This window comes from Cyrtonyx montezumae, unplaced genomic scaffold, assembly GCF_038088225.1.
Source record: "Cyrtonyx montezumae isolate F1298 unplaced genomic scaffold, pur_monq_1.0 scaffold_16, whole genome shotgun sequence".
Lineage (NCBI taxonomy): Eukaryota > Metazoa > Chordata > Aves > Galliformes > Odontophoridae > Cyrtonyx > Cyrtonyx montezumae.
This window is the reverse complement of record NW_027071892.1, coordinates 10,989,790-11,003,611: the sequence shown is the minus strand read 5'-3', so window position 1 is coordinate 11,003,611 and position 13,822 is coordinate 10,989,790. Positions and strand designations below refer to the sequence as shown.

Sequence of the window (13,822 nt, the reverse complement as noted above, 5' to 3'; positions counted from 1 at the left end):
GGCTGTGATGGTGCTGAGAGTCTGGGTGGCACTGCAAGGACCTGGGCTCCATCTGTTGCCTTCCGTTTGCTCTGATTGCTCTGCTCAGTGTGTCTGTGGGAGAGGCTGTGGGCCAATTGCCAACCAGGAGACTTGTCCCCTCACCCCCTCTAGGCTGGAAAGAAACTGGATTCACTTTGGGGACATCTAGGGACTTGGGTTGACCTTGCTGCTTTCCTTGGGCAGCTCTTACCCATGTCCATCCTTGGTGGTTCAGAGAAGACAAAAAGCTCCTTGCTTTGCAGCCACTTCTCTCCCAGGTTCCTAGCCTTGATCTTCCCGAGTTGCTCAGCATTCCTGTCCTGGTGCCACATGCAGTGGGATGGTCTGTAGGGCTGGTGCCAGGTTTCTGCAGGTCTGTCCTTGCCGTGAGACACCTGCAGAGCCCTGTGGCCATGTCCCAAGGAGAGATGTGGCCCTGGGGACTGGATCCATGCATGGCCAAACATCTGAACCCATATCTCCTGTCTGAGCTTCCTCTAGTTCTTTCCCCCCTGTGGCCTGTGCCTGCAGCACATCCCAGTGCTGCCTGGTGGCATCTCAGGAGCCTCTAGACCATGGTGGGAGTGCCCCTAGAAGAAGACATTGGGAATCATTCCAGCAGTACTTGTTGCTGTAAATGAGATAGGAGCCTTCACCAGCTGCAGTGACTTTCTTGTCAAGAAGGCTGGCTCCAAAACCAAGCAAGCTTCTCCTGGGTTCATTTCTTAAGCTCTTTCCCAGGGGGTGAAGCCATTCTCAGTGAAGTGTCTTTTGCACCTTTTTGTACCTTCCTTAGGGATCCTGAGCCAAAGAAACGATCCCTTCCCAGTTTTTCTACTTCTCAATGTTTGCAAAGGCTCCTGTCCCTCCTGGAAGCGGCCTGCAGCTCCCTTATGGCCCTGCATCCCTCTCGTGTCAGCCTGCAGCTCCATCCTAGTGGCCCACTGCCCCTTCGTGGTGGAGCTGATGTGGCCAGTGTGGAAGTGAGCAAATGGAACCCACCTTTCCCTCCCACCCCCCAAAACAGCTGTGTTCCTCTCTTCCAAACTCCTGGTCCCCTGCCACTTAGTCGGGTCCTGCAGAGCGGTCTCGCTGGGTTTTTGCTGCTGGGCTGATTGCCGTGACAACCCATTGAATACCACAGATAGTTCCTTCCCTTCTGACAGGGTGCCTGTGCAGCTGGGAGATGCCATACTGGCAGCTGCGCACAGATGGGGTCAGATCGGTATCCTGCCCGCCCCCCCACCCCCCTCTCCTTCTCCTAAGGGAGGGGAGGACATTTTGCATTTGACATGCTAGGACCATAGTTTTACCCCATAGTTTTTTGTCCCACCTGGGACCGTAGTTTTATCTTCAGCACGTGCTGATGTTCTCTGCATCTTCTGTCCTTCCCCTGCAGCAGGGCTGGAGATAGGGACATGCATGGGTACCCACCTGGTGACCATCCCAGGTGGGCTAGGGGCGTTCACCGACCATCCCTCCCCGTGCCGACGCTTGTGTCCTCGCATGCAGGGACAGGATGCGGCCATCCCAGCCATGCACGACCCTTCGGAGGCTCTTCAGCAGGAAAGAGGTTAACAGGAAGGAGGCAGGCGAGGAGCTGGCTGCCAGCTCCAGACCCCGCTTTGGGGTGGGGAGCAGCTGGGAGCTGCATGCACAGCGCAAGAATCGCCTTATAAGGCCAAGACAAGGCAGCTCCAGCCTCCCACTCCGCTCCAGCACTCGCTCCCCAGGCGGGCGCCCACTGGGGATGGGGATGTGTGGCCCCCAGCACTCTGTCTGGGTGCCTGCAGGGTCGGTGCATGGCACTGGGTGGGAGAGGAGCCCGAGGGTGCTCGCAGCCGGCTCGTGGCCTCGCTCCGTGTTTAGACTCGCTGTCGGGGGACGTAAACACCGGTTCTACAGAGAAGTGGCCCCTGGCTGAACTCTCCTGCCCGATCCCTGCGCTGTGCCCCCTCCCCAAACTGCTCCGGGGGGAGAGGAAGAAAATTCTTTCCGCCTGGTGAAAGAAGAGCTGAAATGGTTTTATCTCCTGGTGAAGGCTTGGGAGTGTTGTACAGGGGCCTGGTGTGCAGGGACTCAACGTGCACAGGGCTTTCACACTCGTCCTCTGAGCCTTGAGCATCTCCTTTGGGGTGACTTCAGAGCATGCTGGAGGTTTCTCAGCAGCCTCCCTGAGCGATATGTGCCCATGTGGGCAGGCTGCAGGTGTGCTTAGGTGGCTGAAAGCAGATACCTGCCCACCTGCTGGAGTGGTGCATGGCTGGGAGCTGCAGAGGATGGGGAGTGCTCCCAGGCACAGAGGTGCAGGAGGGAGAGAGCACAACCTTTGCTCTCTTTTGACAGCTGGCTGCTCCCGTCCATCCTGTGCAGAGCTTGGAGGGGTCATTTTCGTCTGCCTTGGTGTAAATCCAAGATTCTCTGCCTGCTGGATGATCTATAAGTGTAATAAAATCCTCCTGCAGCAGAACTCTGCTTGCACCATGGCCACAGTGATAGCTCTGTGCCTAGTGGCAGGAAGCCTACAGTGCTTTGTGTCTTGCTTCAGCCCACACCATGTCCCACCCTGAGCATGGGGCTGAGCACCAGGGACATGCAATGATTTTAGGAGCTCCCTTTGCAAAGCACTTAAGAGCACACTGTGGATGAGCAGTGCGCTGCTCGGCAGCCACCCTCATGAATATTTTAGCACAGAGAATTATCATTTGTCAGGAAGCATTTATGGAGGCAGCCTGGTTGCTCTTCGCTGCTAATCCGAGGCAGTGCTGGGAGCCTGAGCAGGGCAAACCCACAACAGAGCCCTTCCTATGCCTCACTGGGGCCATCACAGAGGAGCAGGACCGTGGGGGAGCAGTCAGCCCCCATCTTCCCTCTGGGGCAGCCGGACCCTGGTGCCAAGGCAACGAGCCCGCCATGCAAGATAGACAAATGAGGGTTTTTTTTTTCTTTTTCTTCTTTTTTTTTTTTTTTTCCCTCCTGGTTCTTGGCAGAAAGTAAAATGTCCCTTTTGTTTGGTTTCCTCCTCCCCCTGCCCCATCGCCTTTCTTTAAAGGTTATGTTCCAGATTTCACCAAGTTGACATTGTGTAACGGCTCAGGAGCATGGTGTGGGCATGGGCACTGTGCCCCAAGGCTGGGATCTCTTCTGCAGGGCTCATAAGAAGCTTCTGCTCCCACTTTCTCTTCTTTCTGTTCTGTTCCCCTCCATGTTCATTGCTCACACACCATGGGAAGGAGGTAGGGAGTGTTTGGTACACACATTTGCCATGTCGGGGTGCTGGGGCTGGGCATGGTCTGGCTCCAAGCATCGCTGGTTCCAGTGGATACATGAGCAGAGTGCAAAGCCCCTTGGGTTTGCTCCCCAGAGCACAGAATTTAGGGCTTCCTTTCCCCTTGGGGTCAAGGAACATGTGCCATAGGCTTTGCTCTAGCATCGTGGGTGGGGGGGTATTTCTTTGCAGTTAGCAGAGCTGTGCAGCCCTGCCCTGGGGAGCACCGTGTGGGTTTCGGGTGCTCGCCAGGTGCTGCAGCAGAGCCCTGTCTTTGCCCAGGGGGCTGTGTCCCGACCATGCTCTTGGTGCCATTTGCTTCGGTGCGTGCTTCCACCTTGCAGCATTTGCATCTTGCTTGTTTTCAAAGTGCCTGCATTGGCAGGAAAGAAGGAAATAAATAGATGTGAAGGGATTTAAATCCCAAGTGAGCCAGGCTGCTTGTCTGTCAGGTTGCATCTCCTGCCCAGAGCTATGAAGTGCAGGGCTTTTTCCTAGAGCCATCTCCAGCCCCTTTTCTCCCTGTTCTGGCCGTGTTCCCTGTGCACAAAGGTTGTGGGTGGGGAAGGGGTTGGACCCATGCGGCCGTGCAGAGTTCATGGTCCTGAAGGACTTGGCACAGCTGAAGGCAGGGGAGGCAGAAACGTTTCTAAGGCTTCACTTGGAGCTGGGAGAAAGTTTTTCCGTAGGGTTTTTATAGCTACCGGAAAGCAGGGTTTTATTTTTGTTGTCTAAGACAAAAAATCCTCTTAGGAGTTGACTTCCCGTGGCAGTGAGCAGGGGGGGCTGAGCTGGGGACGTTCTGGGCTGTGCTCAGCTTTTCCTCCCCTTCCCCCTGCAGCATTTGTGGATGCTGATGTTGGTTTTAACAACCTAAAAGAAGAGGTTTTGGTGTCCCTGATGTAATGCTGGTCCCATTGGCATGCCATCACGGTGGCACCAGCAGCACAGCTCCCTGTGTGGGGTGCTCACACTCCCTCCTCGACCCATTTGAGGGCACAGCCATGGGGAAGGCCTTTCTCCTGGTGAAACTGGGATATTTCCCATATCTGCAAATGGATAAACTGGGGTGGGGTCTCAGTGGGACGGACTGAATTCCCTGTGTTGTGGGATGGGGTTGTCACAGCTCTCCCAGTCACCTCTTCTTTGCACGCTGCTCTTGGAGGTGGTTTGCTGGGGGGGGAGCCTGTTTCCATGGTAAAAATCTTAACAGCATCTGCCAAAAACCCATCTCCCTGTTGGCCTGGCCATCTGGAGGGTGAGAGGAGGTTTTGCTGGGGCACAGAGGTGGTTGTGGGCTACATGGGCTTCTCCTTTGGTGCTGTGTGCAACGCAGAGAGGTCCCTCTGACCAACTCATCTGGGGCTCATGCTGGCTTGCAAAAAGCTGCCACGATGAGGAAGACCCCTTTGTCACCATGTGTGGCTGGCAGGGCACAGAAGGCTGGGGACGGGGACAGCAAGAATGTGGTATTGCTGCTGTAAGTCGGATGAGCTGGTGCTGCTCCAGATGGACCTGTCAGCTCTTGTCAGCGATGACACTGATCTAAGTCTCTCTGTGTCCCCTCGGGCTGGGGAGGCCACCACTCATCTTGCTTAACTGCATCCCCTTGGGGCAGGGGGAGCAGGAGGTGACACCGTGCTTTCCGAACCTATCAGATATGTGAGGTCCCCTCCACACCATGACCCTGCAGAGCATTCCAGTGACTGTCCAGGGGAAATGCTACCCACCTCCATGTTTCCCTAACTTCAATGGGCAGAGAGCTCTGCTTGTGGACAAAGCATTGGGTGCGTGGGATCCTGGTGTCCCCTAGGAGAGGTTTAAGGCTCTGCGCCCATCTGCTTCTATCTCCTCACGTCTCCTTTCTCCTTCCCCTTGCAGCCAACGACCCTCCCGCAGGGCACCATCAACATGAACCAGTGCACAGACGTGGTGGACGGGGAGAGCCGCACAGGGCAGAAATTCTCCTTATGCATCCTAACACCAGAGAAAGAGCACTTCATCCGGGCTGAGAACAAGGAGATCATCAGTGGGTGAGTGCAGGCAGACCCAGGGCTGCTGTCATTGCTGCCTGGCGCTCAGCTCCTCTCTTCTCCTCCTTTTGGGCAAGGCTGGCTTTTCTTTCCCCTTCTTGCTCCTTGGCCTGGCAGATCCCTTCCATCTGCAGCAGGGCGGGAGTGCTAGAAGCCCTGGGCCGCCAGATTCATAGGGTGAGCATGAGCAGTGGCTTGAGTGGATTGTTTAAGTCCTTCCTTTCTGCTGTGCCACGAGGATTCCAACATCCACCAGGTACACCTTGGACAGACAGTGACTGAGGAAGCTCAGCCACTGCTGGGAGCTTCAGAGCAGAGAGCTCCCTCATTTCTTCTGGAGACCACCATTCCTAGGTCACTTTAGGCTACTTAAAATGAGCATATGGGGTGGTAGGTTTCCCAACTCCAAGTGCTGGACACTGACCTAGGAGCATCCCATGACGTCTTCTTCCCAATCCATCCGGAGGCATGGTACCTCCTCTGCGCTTCCCAGCCTGGTACCAACAGGACTGGTGCATCCCATTGGAACAGTTACTATTTACAAGCACTTTCCTTACTTGTGACTCCCCCATTTTAGTAAGCAGTGGTTGAAATAGGCACTTTTTGGCAAGAACGTGGGCTTTCTCTCAGCTGAGTGTTGCTGTGGGACAAAAGTTCCCTGCTCCACTGAGACCAGTGAGTGTGGGTGACACCAGAGGGAGACTGGCAGGGTAAGTGCAATGATTATACCCCAGAACATGGTCCCTTGTGCCCTGCTGCGTTCTCCTTCTCCCCACGCTCCTATTCATAGCTCAGCCTTTGTTTCCATCCTGCCAGCAGCGTGAGGGAGCAGCATTGCAGAGCAAGGTGGGGCTGATTTATTGCTCATTGGCCCGGCGTTAGATTTTGAAGCAGCGCATTTGCTCCTGACTGCAAGCATTAATCATCCCCAAGCAGTCCCGCTCTGGGCCCAAGCCAAGTGGGTTTCATTTGCAGTTGCAGCACGACAGGAAGATTTCCCCAGCTCGGGGAGAATTTGTTTTACGTTTGTTGCATGCTTCTGGCATTTATTGCTTAACCAAAACCCACTTGATGTGGTCATCTCAAAGCGCTTTACAGCAGCAGCGTGTGAAGTGGGGGGAACAGGAGGGCAAAGCACAGAAATCTGAAGCACAAGCATTTTCCAGCACTGCAGATCCTCCTCTCTGAGCTCCCTGAGATGCAGGAGCGGCTGTGGGAAGGCATGGGAGGGTGCCCTGAGTGAGGGGCTCATGTGCAGGATGAGCTTCACAGTGCCGAGTTCACGCTGCTCTTTCTCAGACAAAAGTGCTTTGTGTGCAGTGTGCTGGCATTAGCAGCTCTGGAGGGAGAAGGCCCTCTGGTAGCTCCGGAGCTCTCAGGATCCTTGAATCCCCTGCCCTGTGCCACCCCCGGCCATGACCTCTCTCTTGCAGTGAGTGGTGTTGAGCCAAGGCAGCCTGGAAGCTGTACCCTGTCCTTCCTCCCCTTCTGCTCTGCTCTGCGAGTTGTTTTTCTCCCAAGTCTGGGATGGTTTCTGGGTATGGTGGTACCTCATCCCAGCTCAGTGGGGCTGGGTTCCTCTGCATGCTGAGCTCCAGCTCAGGGTAACACTGACAGCCCCTTTGGGTGCAGGGGTTTGGGGCAGGGGGTGCTGCTCCCTGGCTCTGTTTCTGGAGGAAGCAGAGGGCTGGCTTGTGGGCAGCCTGGCCCAAAACACATGGGACTGTGTCTGCCTGGTGATGGGATCACAGCCCCTCACCTGCTGCTCTTCTTTCCCCACAGGTGGCTGGAAATGCTGATAGTCTACCCGAGGACAAACAAGCAGAACCAAAAGAAGAAGAGGAAGGTAGAGCCCCCAACTCCTCAGGTAACCCCAGGGGGACACAGCATCCCGGTCCCTTGTCTCCCTCTTGGAGCCCAGTGCAGATCCCTCCCCAAACTGGCAGGGCACACTCAGTCTCCTGGCACCAGCCCCACACATGCTGTCCCAAAGCCTTGTGGTCCCAGGGGGCCGGGAAGAGGTGCTGGCCACTCACGGGCCTTTTCTGCAGAAGTAGGATGAAATTCCATCAGGCTCTGGTTACCCTGGTGGAGATGACCCCGGAGATAATGGGAATGAAAGAAAAATAGTAAAGGCCAGGGCCGGGCTGGGAGCTCCGGGGGCTGGAGCTGCACTCTCCAGGGACCCAGCGATGGCTTCGTGCTGGCTTTGACTATAAATGGTAAAAACCGGGGCTGGCCATGACTCACTCGTTCCTGCCAAGCTCCCACGTGGCCCGAGTGGGGGAGAATCCCACTGATTGGGAACGTGACCCCAAGGCTGTGCTTGTCCTTTGCTGGGGCTGAGAACTACTGCAGCCCTGCGGCCATCTGACCTCTTCAGGGACTGAGTGCTGGGCTCCTCTGTGGGATTGTGGTTGTCAGGGAGGGAGGATTGCCTTGGAGCTCCCTTGAACCCCAGTTTTCTGGCCTCCAGCGCAGGAATGTCTCCATGGAAAGCTGTGTGTGGTGTCTGTTTGAATCAAGTTTCCACCACTCCACCAGATAAAGTTACCTTAATCAGTAGGAACAAAAATAATGAGATGAAGTGATGCTTTTTCTGTACTGTGCTGGAAGACTGAGGCACCCCCTGCCAGGGGGTGGGGTCATCACGCTGGCTCCAATGATCCTGCAGGGGAGCATGTGGCATGTTATGAGTTGACTGGCCTCAATCCTGCTGCTTTTGGGGCAACCCAGTGAGCCGGTGCAGCAGGGAATGTAGCCCAGCCCAGCACTAAACCCAGGCTGGGTTCAGGAAAGAGGACAGAGAGAGGAGGAGAAAGGGGCGAGGAGCCAGAAAAACATCATTCTGGGTTGCATTTCATTGCCATGGCAACTTCTTGGAAACCATACAGGATCTGAGCTCCTGAGCACCAAATAAGGGAAGCGGCTGTGGGGAGGACAGCAACTCCCCATGCATGCAGCCCGACTCCCCATGTGTTTGGGGACGGGGTGAGCATGGAGCCTGGTGTCACTTTTCCCACATGGGGTTGAGGCACGGCATCTCACAACCTCATGGGTTGCCATCCCCCAGACCTCAGCCAGCTTGCTGCTCTCTTAACACCCTCTCCCTCAGAGCATCCCATTGCTCCCAGCCCTGTGACAGCAGTGGTGCTACTGGAAAAAAAAGCTCAAATTCACTTTATGAATCCAACCTCCGTGTGGGACCTGTTGCTGGATGGGTGCTTTGCTGTTGTGGATGCTCATGGGCAACCCACAGAGCCAGAAGGAAAACACGAAAGCACCTTTGCTTCATCCCCCAAATCATGCCGACACAGGCAGCAAATCAATGCCAGGGAGAAAACCAGCACCAAATCCCCCTCTGTGAAATGGCTTCCCCTGAAGTTGGCTGCTGTTCAGCTCTCTCTCCGTGTGCTGGTGGAGAAAGGCTGATCTCTTTCTAAAGACGGCTGCGTGCTAATCCGGTGGCGGATCATGTCTGAGAGCTGCTAAGGGAGTGATGGACACCTTTGTGATTTAACAAACAGTATAAAAAAAAAGGATACTGAGGGTATTTCTGCTAGTTCTTGCTCCCATGCAGTTTTCCTTCTCCCTGTTATGTCAGGGCTTGGCTGTGCTCCTGGGGCACGAGGCTCATTTTCAGCTGGCCCCATTGTTTTGCACCCTCACCCTGCAGAACGTTGGGGTGGGAGCAACACAAGTGAAGCTAGGAATATTGCTCCAGCAGCTGCAGTTCGGGCAGGGGTTGCTAGATGCAATGCTGGAGTTGTTTTCACCTTTACTTTGCAATCAACTTGAGGTCTTAGGAGAAATAGGTCAGGTTTCTCTTTCACTGTTTGCCGTGCAGGAGGAGGAGTGTGCTGCCCTGTCTGCTCTCCTGGGAAGCTGAGACATGATCTGGGGCTGAAATCTGGGGTTGGAGGTGCTGCCCTTGCACCAGACGTGTGTAAGGATGGCACGCTGTGGCATCCCTACAACCAGAGATTGGTGTTAATGCCTTTGGGGCACGCTCCTTTTTTGAGCCATTCGTTCTGAAAGACAAAGAGTTAATTGCACTGCTTGTTTATAGACTGCCTTTTGGCCCTCGTTTCTGTGTCTGATTAAATACATATCTACAAATAATTATACGGGGGCGTGGGTAAGGAGTATATAAAGATACATGTCTGAAGCTGACGATCAGCTTTGGGCTTTTGGATCAGTGAACAGAACGTGGCTGAGGCTGGAAGGAGCACAGCAGTGTCTGCTCTGACCCCCATGAGCAGCAGCACCTCCAGCGAGCTGCTGCCCTCCGGATCATTTACCTCCGACACTGCATTCCTTTAGGATGAAATTTCCAAGGGGATTTTTATTTTTTTTTCCAAACTGAGGTCATTTGCTGATACGACAAGAGCAAAACATCTGCTGGCAAACAGAGCCAGACCCCGCATGAGCTGGGAAAGCTGCTGTGCACCTAACCCGGGCTGCTATGGGGAGCCACCAAAGTGTCATCTCCATGTGACCTGCAGGGCCCCTTGGAGCTAAGCCATGCGTTTATCAGGATGGGTATTGTTTTAAAGTAACCTCAAGGCAGCTCTGCATTCTTCTTTCTTAAAGCAGCATCCTGCTGCACAGCGGAAGCACCCGGCAGGGATGTGGTGCTGGATGGTTTTTCTACTTTGTATCAGTGGCCCATAACAAACTGGTTGTGACAAATTAAGAATGCAGCTGCTAGTGGCAGGGAATTCATTTTACCCTACATCCAATGTCCTTTTGCTTGATTTCTGGGTTGGTTTTTTTGTTTTTCTTTTTTCCTGACCCTACATTATGACACTGAGCAAATTCATTGCTGGCAAATGGACCTGACACTGCTCTGTGTCTGTGAAGCCTGCAGACAGAGGCACATGGGGGATGCTGGGCCTTGTTTGCTTCAGTTACTGAGGGTGCACTGCACCCCCCAAAATGCTAAGTCACAGCCTGAAGCAGTGCTTGAGCACCTGGTGGGAAGGCAGGGCCAACCTAGAGGAGCTCAGGTGCATGCAATGTACCTGAGTGACCAGGCAGGCTGGAGCCAGGATCCACCCCTTCCCAGACCTCATGTAAGAGTTGGCAGTGGAGGTAAGGGTATCTGTTTGGAGGTCCCTGCCCACCTGAGGTCTTCCAAGAGTAAGCAGCTTTTTGTTTGTTTTTTCCTCCCCATTGTTTCTATGTTCACAGCTGCAGCATTTGGACTTATCCTCCCTTGCTGCAGCCTAGGACTTTGGCACCCCACTATTATTGCTGTGCTTTCCATTGCATTATAGCATTACAGCTGGAAACATGGAGGGAAAGGGCAGGGCTTCCCCAAGGCACACAGCCCCTCTTTCTCAACCATCTCCTGTTCCCTCTAGGAACCTGGCCCTGCAAAGATGGCTGTGACCAGTAGCAACATCCCCAGTGCTGAGAAGGTCCCTGCCACCAAGTCCACATTATGGCAGGAGGAAATGAGGGGCAAAGAGTCAGCAGATGTGGGCAGCAGCATCAGCCCCGCACAGAGCCCAGTGCAGGGGGCTGCCAGCTCCCTGAAGGATCCTGTGTTGGACAGCAAGGAAGGTAAGGTGATGCCACTGGGGTGTGGCCCTAGGCACCCTACCCTGGTGTCCCTTCTTGAGCAGAGGTTGCACCAGATGGACCTGGAGATCCCTGCCAACCAGCTGTATGATTCTGCCCATCTGAGATGGGGGAATCGTGCCCTGTCAATGCAAATTTGTTCAGTAAGACTAAGGTTACGTGTTAAAATACTGACAAAGGGCTTCTGCGGGCCGCCTGTCTTCATCCAAGGAGAAAAATGCCTTTATAGCACCTCTGTGGTGCCCTGGGGCAGCCCATGGGGTGTGGGAGCTGCTAAGCCCTGAGAGCTGCTTCCTCATCTGGCCCCTGCAGCAGGGCCCTGTTTATATTTGGTCTCCCTGATTAGTCCATGGAAGGCGCCTGGGGCCGCAGTATTGTTCTGCCTGAAACAATAGGGGCTGAGGATTTTTCCTGCCCTGGGCTGAGGATAAGTTTCCTTTATCTGCACTATGGGAGCAGGAGCAATGGAGCTGCTTTTTTCCTGCTCCCCAGTGCAAAGAGTGATGCTTCTGTCGTGTTTCCTTGGAGCTGTGGTTGCTGCTTGGAGGGGAGGAGATGGGAATGGGTGGAGGCATTCACACGAAGCTTTCCCCCCTCCCAAAGGAGAAGTTTCCCTGCTTATATAAAGCCTACTCTGTTTCTTTGAAACAAAAAGCAGAAGTGGAAAGTGCTAGAATTCACACCTTTACTGTGCTGTCTAGTGGGAGAAAGTGTGAATGTTTATGCTGTCCCCACCTGGGGATGCTGTCTGTGCCACCCCATAGCTGCACTGGGATCCTGTAATCCTGTGCCTCCGGGATTGCCAGCTTCCTGCAAGCATCTCTCCTTCTGCACAGGTTGGAAAGGTTGGGGTCAGGATGAGACAGCCTGTGACTCAGGGACTCAGGCTGTCCCTGCTCTCATTGCCTGTGCTGTTCCTGCTTGGAATTGTGGCATTTTTTTTGCTAAAAGCAAAACTCAGACTTGAAACCAAATGTGGTTTTCTTGTCCCTTAGACGAGAGCTCCATGAATGGGGACCGGATAGACTGTGGGCGGAAGACTCGTGTTGAGAGTGGCTACTTCTCCTTGGAGAAGACCAAGCAAGACTCAAAGCTGGAAGAGCAGCAGCTGCCGTCACCAGCGAGCCCGCCCAGCCCCAGCACCCCAAACAACAGGTACAGTTATCCCAAATCGCCCTCACAGGAGCATGCCCAGCCCTTTCCTTCCCCAGGTACCCGATCAGGCGACCGAGTGATTCACAGCTTTTCTCTGAACTCCTTGGACTCGAAGAGCAGTTGCCCCATGCACAAGGACTCGAGCAGCAGAGATATAGGAAGGGGAGCTGAAAAATCGGGGCGTCCCCTTTCTTTTAAAGCCAGCCGGCAGTACACCACCCTGGCCGACGTTCCCAAGGCCGTTAGGATCAGTAATCGTGAGGCCTTCCAGGTGGAGAGGAAGCGGCTAGAGCGGAGAACCCGGGCACGTAGCCCTGGGAGAGAAGAAGTGGCCCGGCTCTTTGGCAGTGAGAGAAGGTAAGGGATGAGTGGCTTGCCGCCCTCTTGCATGCTCGCAGCATCAGTGAGGTTTGGGCTTGCCCTCCTCAGTGCAGCCCCAGCTGGAGGGATCGTCAGGCTGTGTTGTGAATCAGAGTCGTGAAAGGGTTGGGTTGGAAGGGACCTTGAAGCCCATTCTGTGGGCTGGCTGACCCCCAGCTCAGGCTGCCCAGGGCCCACCCACGGCCTCGGACACCTCCAGGGTTGGGGCACCCACTGCTCTGGGCAGCAGTGCCAGCACCTCACCACTCTCTGAGTAAAAAGACCTTCCCTCCTAACATCTGACCTAAATCTCCCCTCTTTTAGTTTGGCCCCTTTGCATTGCAGCACTTGTGGATTTTGGGGCAATCACGTTGCCCATCCACACCATCCAGGCAGTGTGGTGGCCTTAGCAGTGGATGTCCTCTAGCCTGGTGACATTTGGATGCCACATTTGCAAGCAAGCCCACCCTCCCCATCGCCTCCCTGGCACGGCACACATGGGCAGCTGGCACCATTAATTAGGTTAGCTCTCTAAATGGTGTTAGAGCTGGGTGCGTTATGCAACTGCTTAATGAGCTGAGAGAGGTTTCAAAATGTCACGGCATTAATCTGGGAGAGTCGGGTGCGGGGCTGCAAACCAGCTTAGTGTGGAGGAGGTGAGGAGGGCATCTGCAGACACGCTCAGCAGTCATTGGGTGAGGTGAAGGATGGAGGATGTGTTAGTGCAGCGAGGGCAGCAGAGCGAACTGGGAGACAGGCCCTGGGCGAGAGGGCTATCTGCCAGTCGGATTTTTCTCGCCTTGATTTTCCTCTGGGCATGTTCTCTCTAGCGTGATTTCAGCAGTGCTGCTGGTTTGTTTCTTCACACCCCCTAAAGGATTGTTTTCCAGCCTGGCATCCGAGAGCTGGGAGCAGGTGTGGGAGCTCTGTGCTCGTGCTGTGGGTTGGCAGCAGGATCCTGCCTCTCCTGAACCCATCCCAGCGCTGGCAGCATGCAGGGGTTGGGGCAGAGCAGAGCATGGGGTTGGATTTCTCCCTGCCTTGGGAGTTCAGAGGGGAAGAATGCCAGGCAGATCCCCTGGTCACCCCAGCTGGGGATGGGGCTGATAAGCTGGACTTGGAGTGTGTTGTCCAGGTGTGGGTGGCACTGTGTCCTTGTGGGGTTGCTCGCTCCAGCCCCATGGGCACTGTGCTGTTTTGGGACCTGGCAGGCCAGCAGGATGGAGAAAGCAGAGGTTTGCATGCAGGTAGTGGGGACTGCAAGAACACACTGCTGCCAGGGAGTGCTTTTTTTAGTGTCAGCCCTGCTCACTCCCTGCTGGCAGGTGCCTTTTCCTGGGGAAAGTGTTTCTAGCAGCTCAGCTGGGCTGCTGGGGTTTTTAGCATGAATCTATTGCTG

The 13,822-nt window shown here is 54.7% G+C and overlaps 1 protein-coding gene across 7 annotated transcripts in view; it reads left to right on the top strand.

The window, feature by feature from the left end:
- Positions 1–13,822, top strand: part of MPRIP (myosin phosphatase Rho interacting protein) — a 56,042-nt gene that overhangs the window by 14,653 nt on the left and 27,567 nt on the right. For 3 of the 7 annotated variants that reach the window (XM_065732840.1, XM_065732839.1, XM_065732836.1), the window contains exons 4-7: positions 5,171–5,322; positions 7,105–7,189; positions 10,689–10,890; positions 11,904–12,063. In XM_065732840.1, coding sequence (XP_065588912.1) covers positions 5,171–5,322; positions 7,105–7,189; positions 10,689–10,890; positions 11,904–12,063 — 599 coding nt within the window. Of the gene's footprint in view, positions 1–5,170; positions 5,323–7,104; positions 7,190–10,688; positions 10,891–11,903; positions 12,421–13,822 lie in introns of those variants that run through there. The other 4 variants (XM_065732833.1, XM_065732834.1, XM_065732835.1 and 1 more) reach the window with 3 other exon arrangements.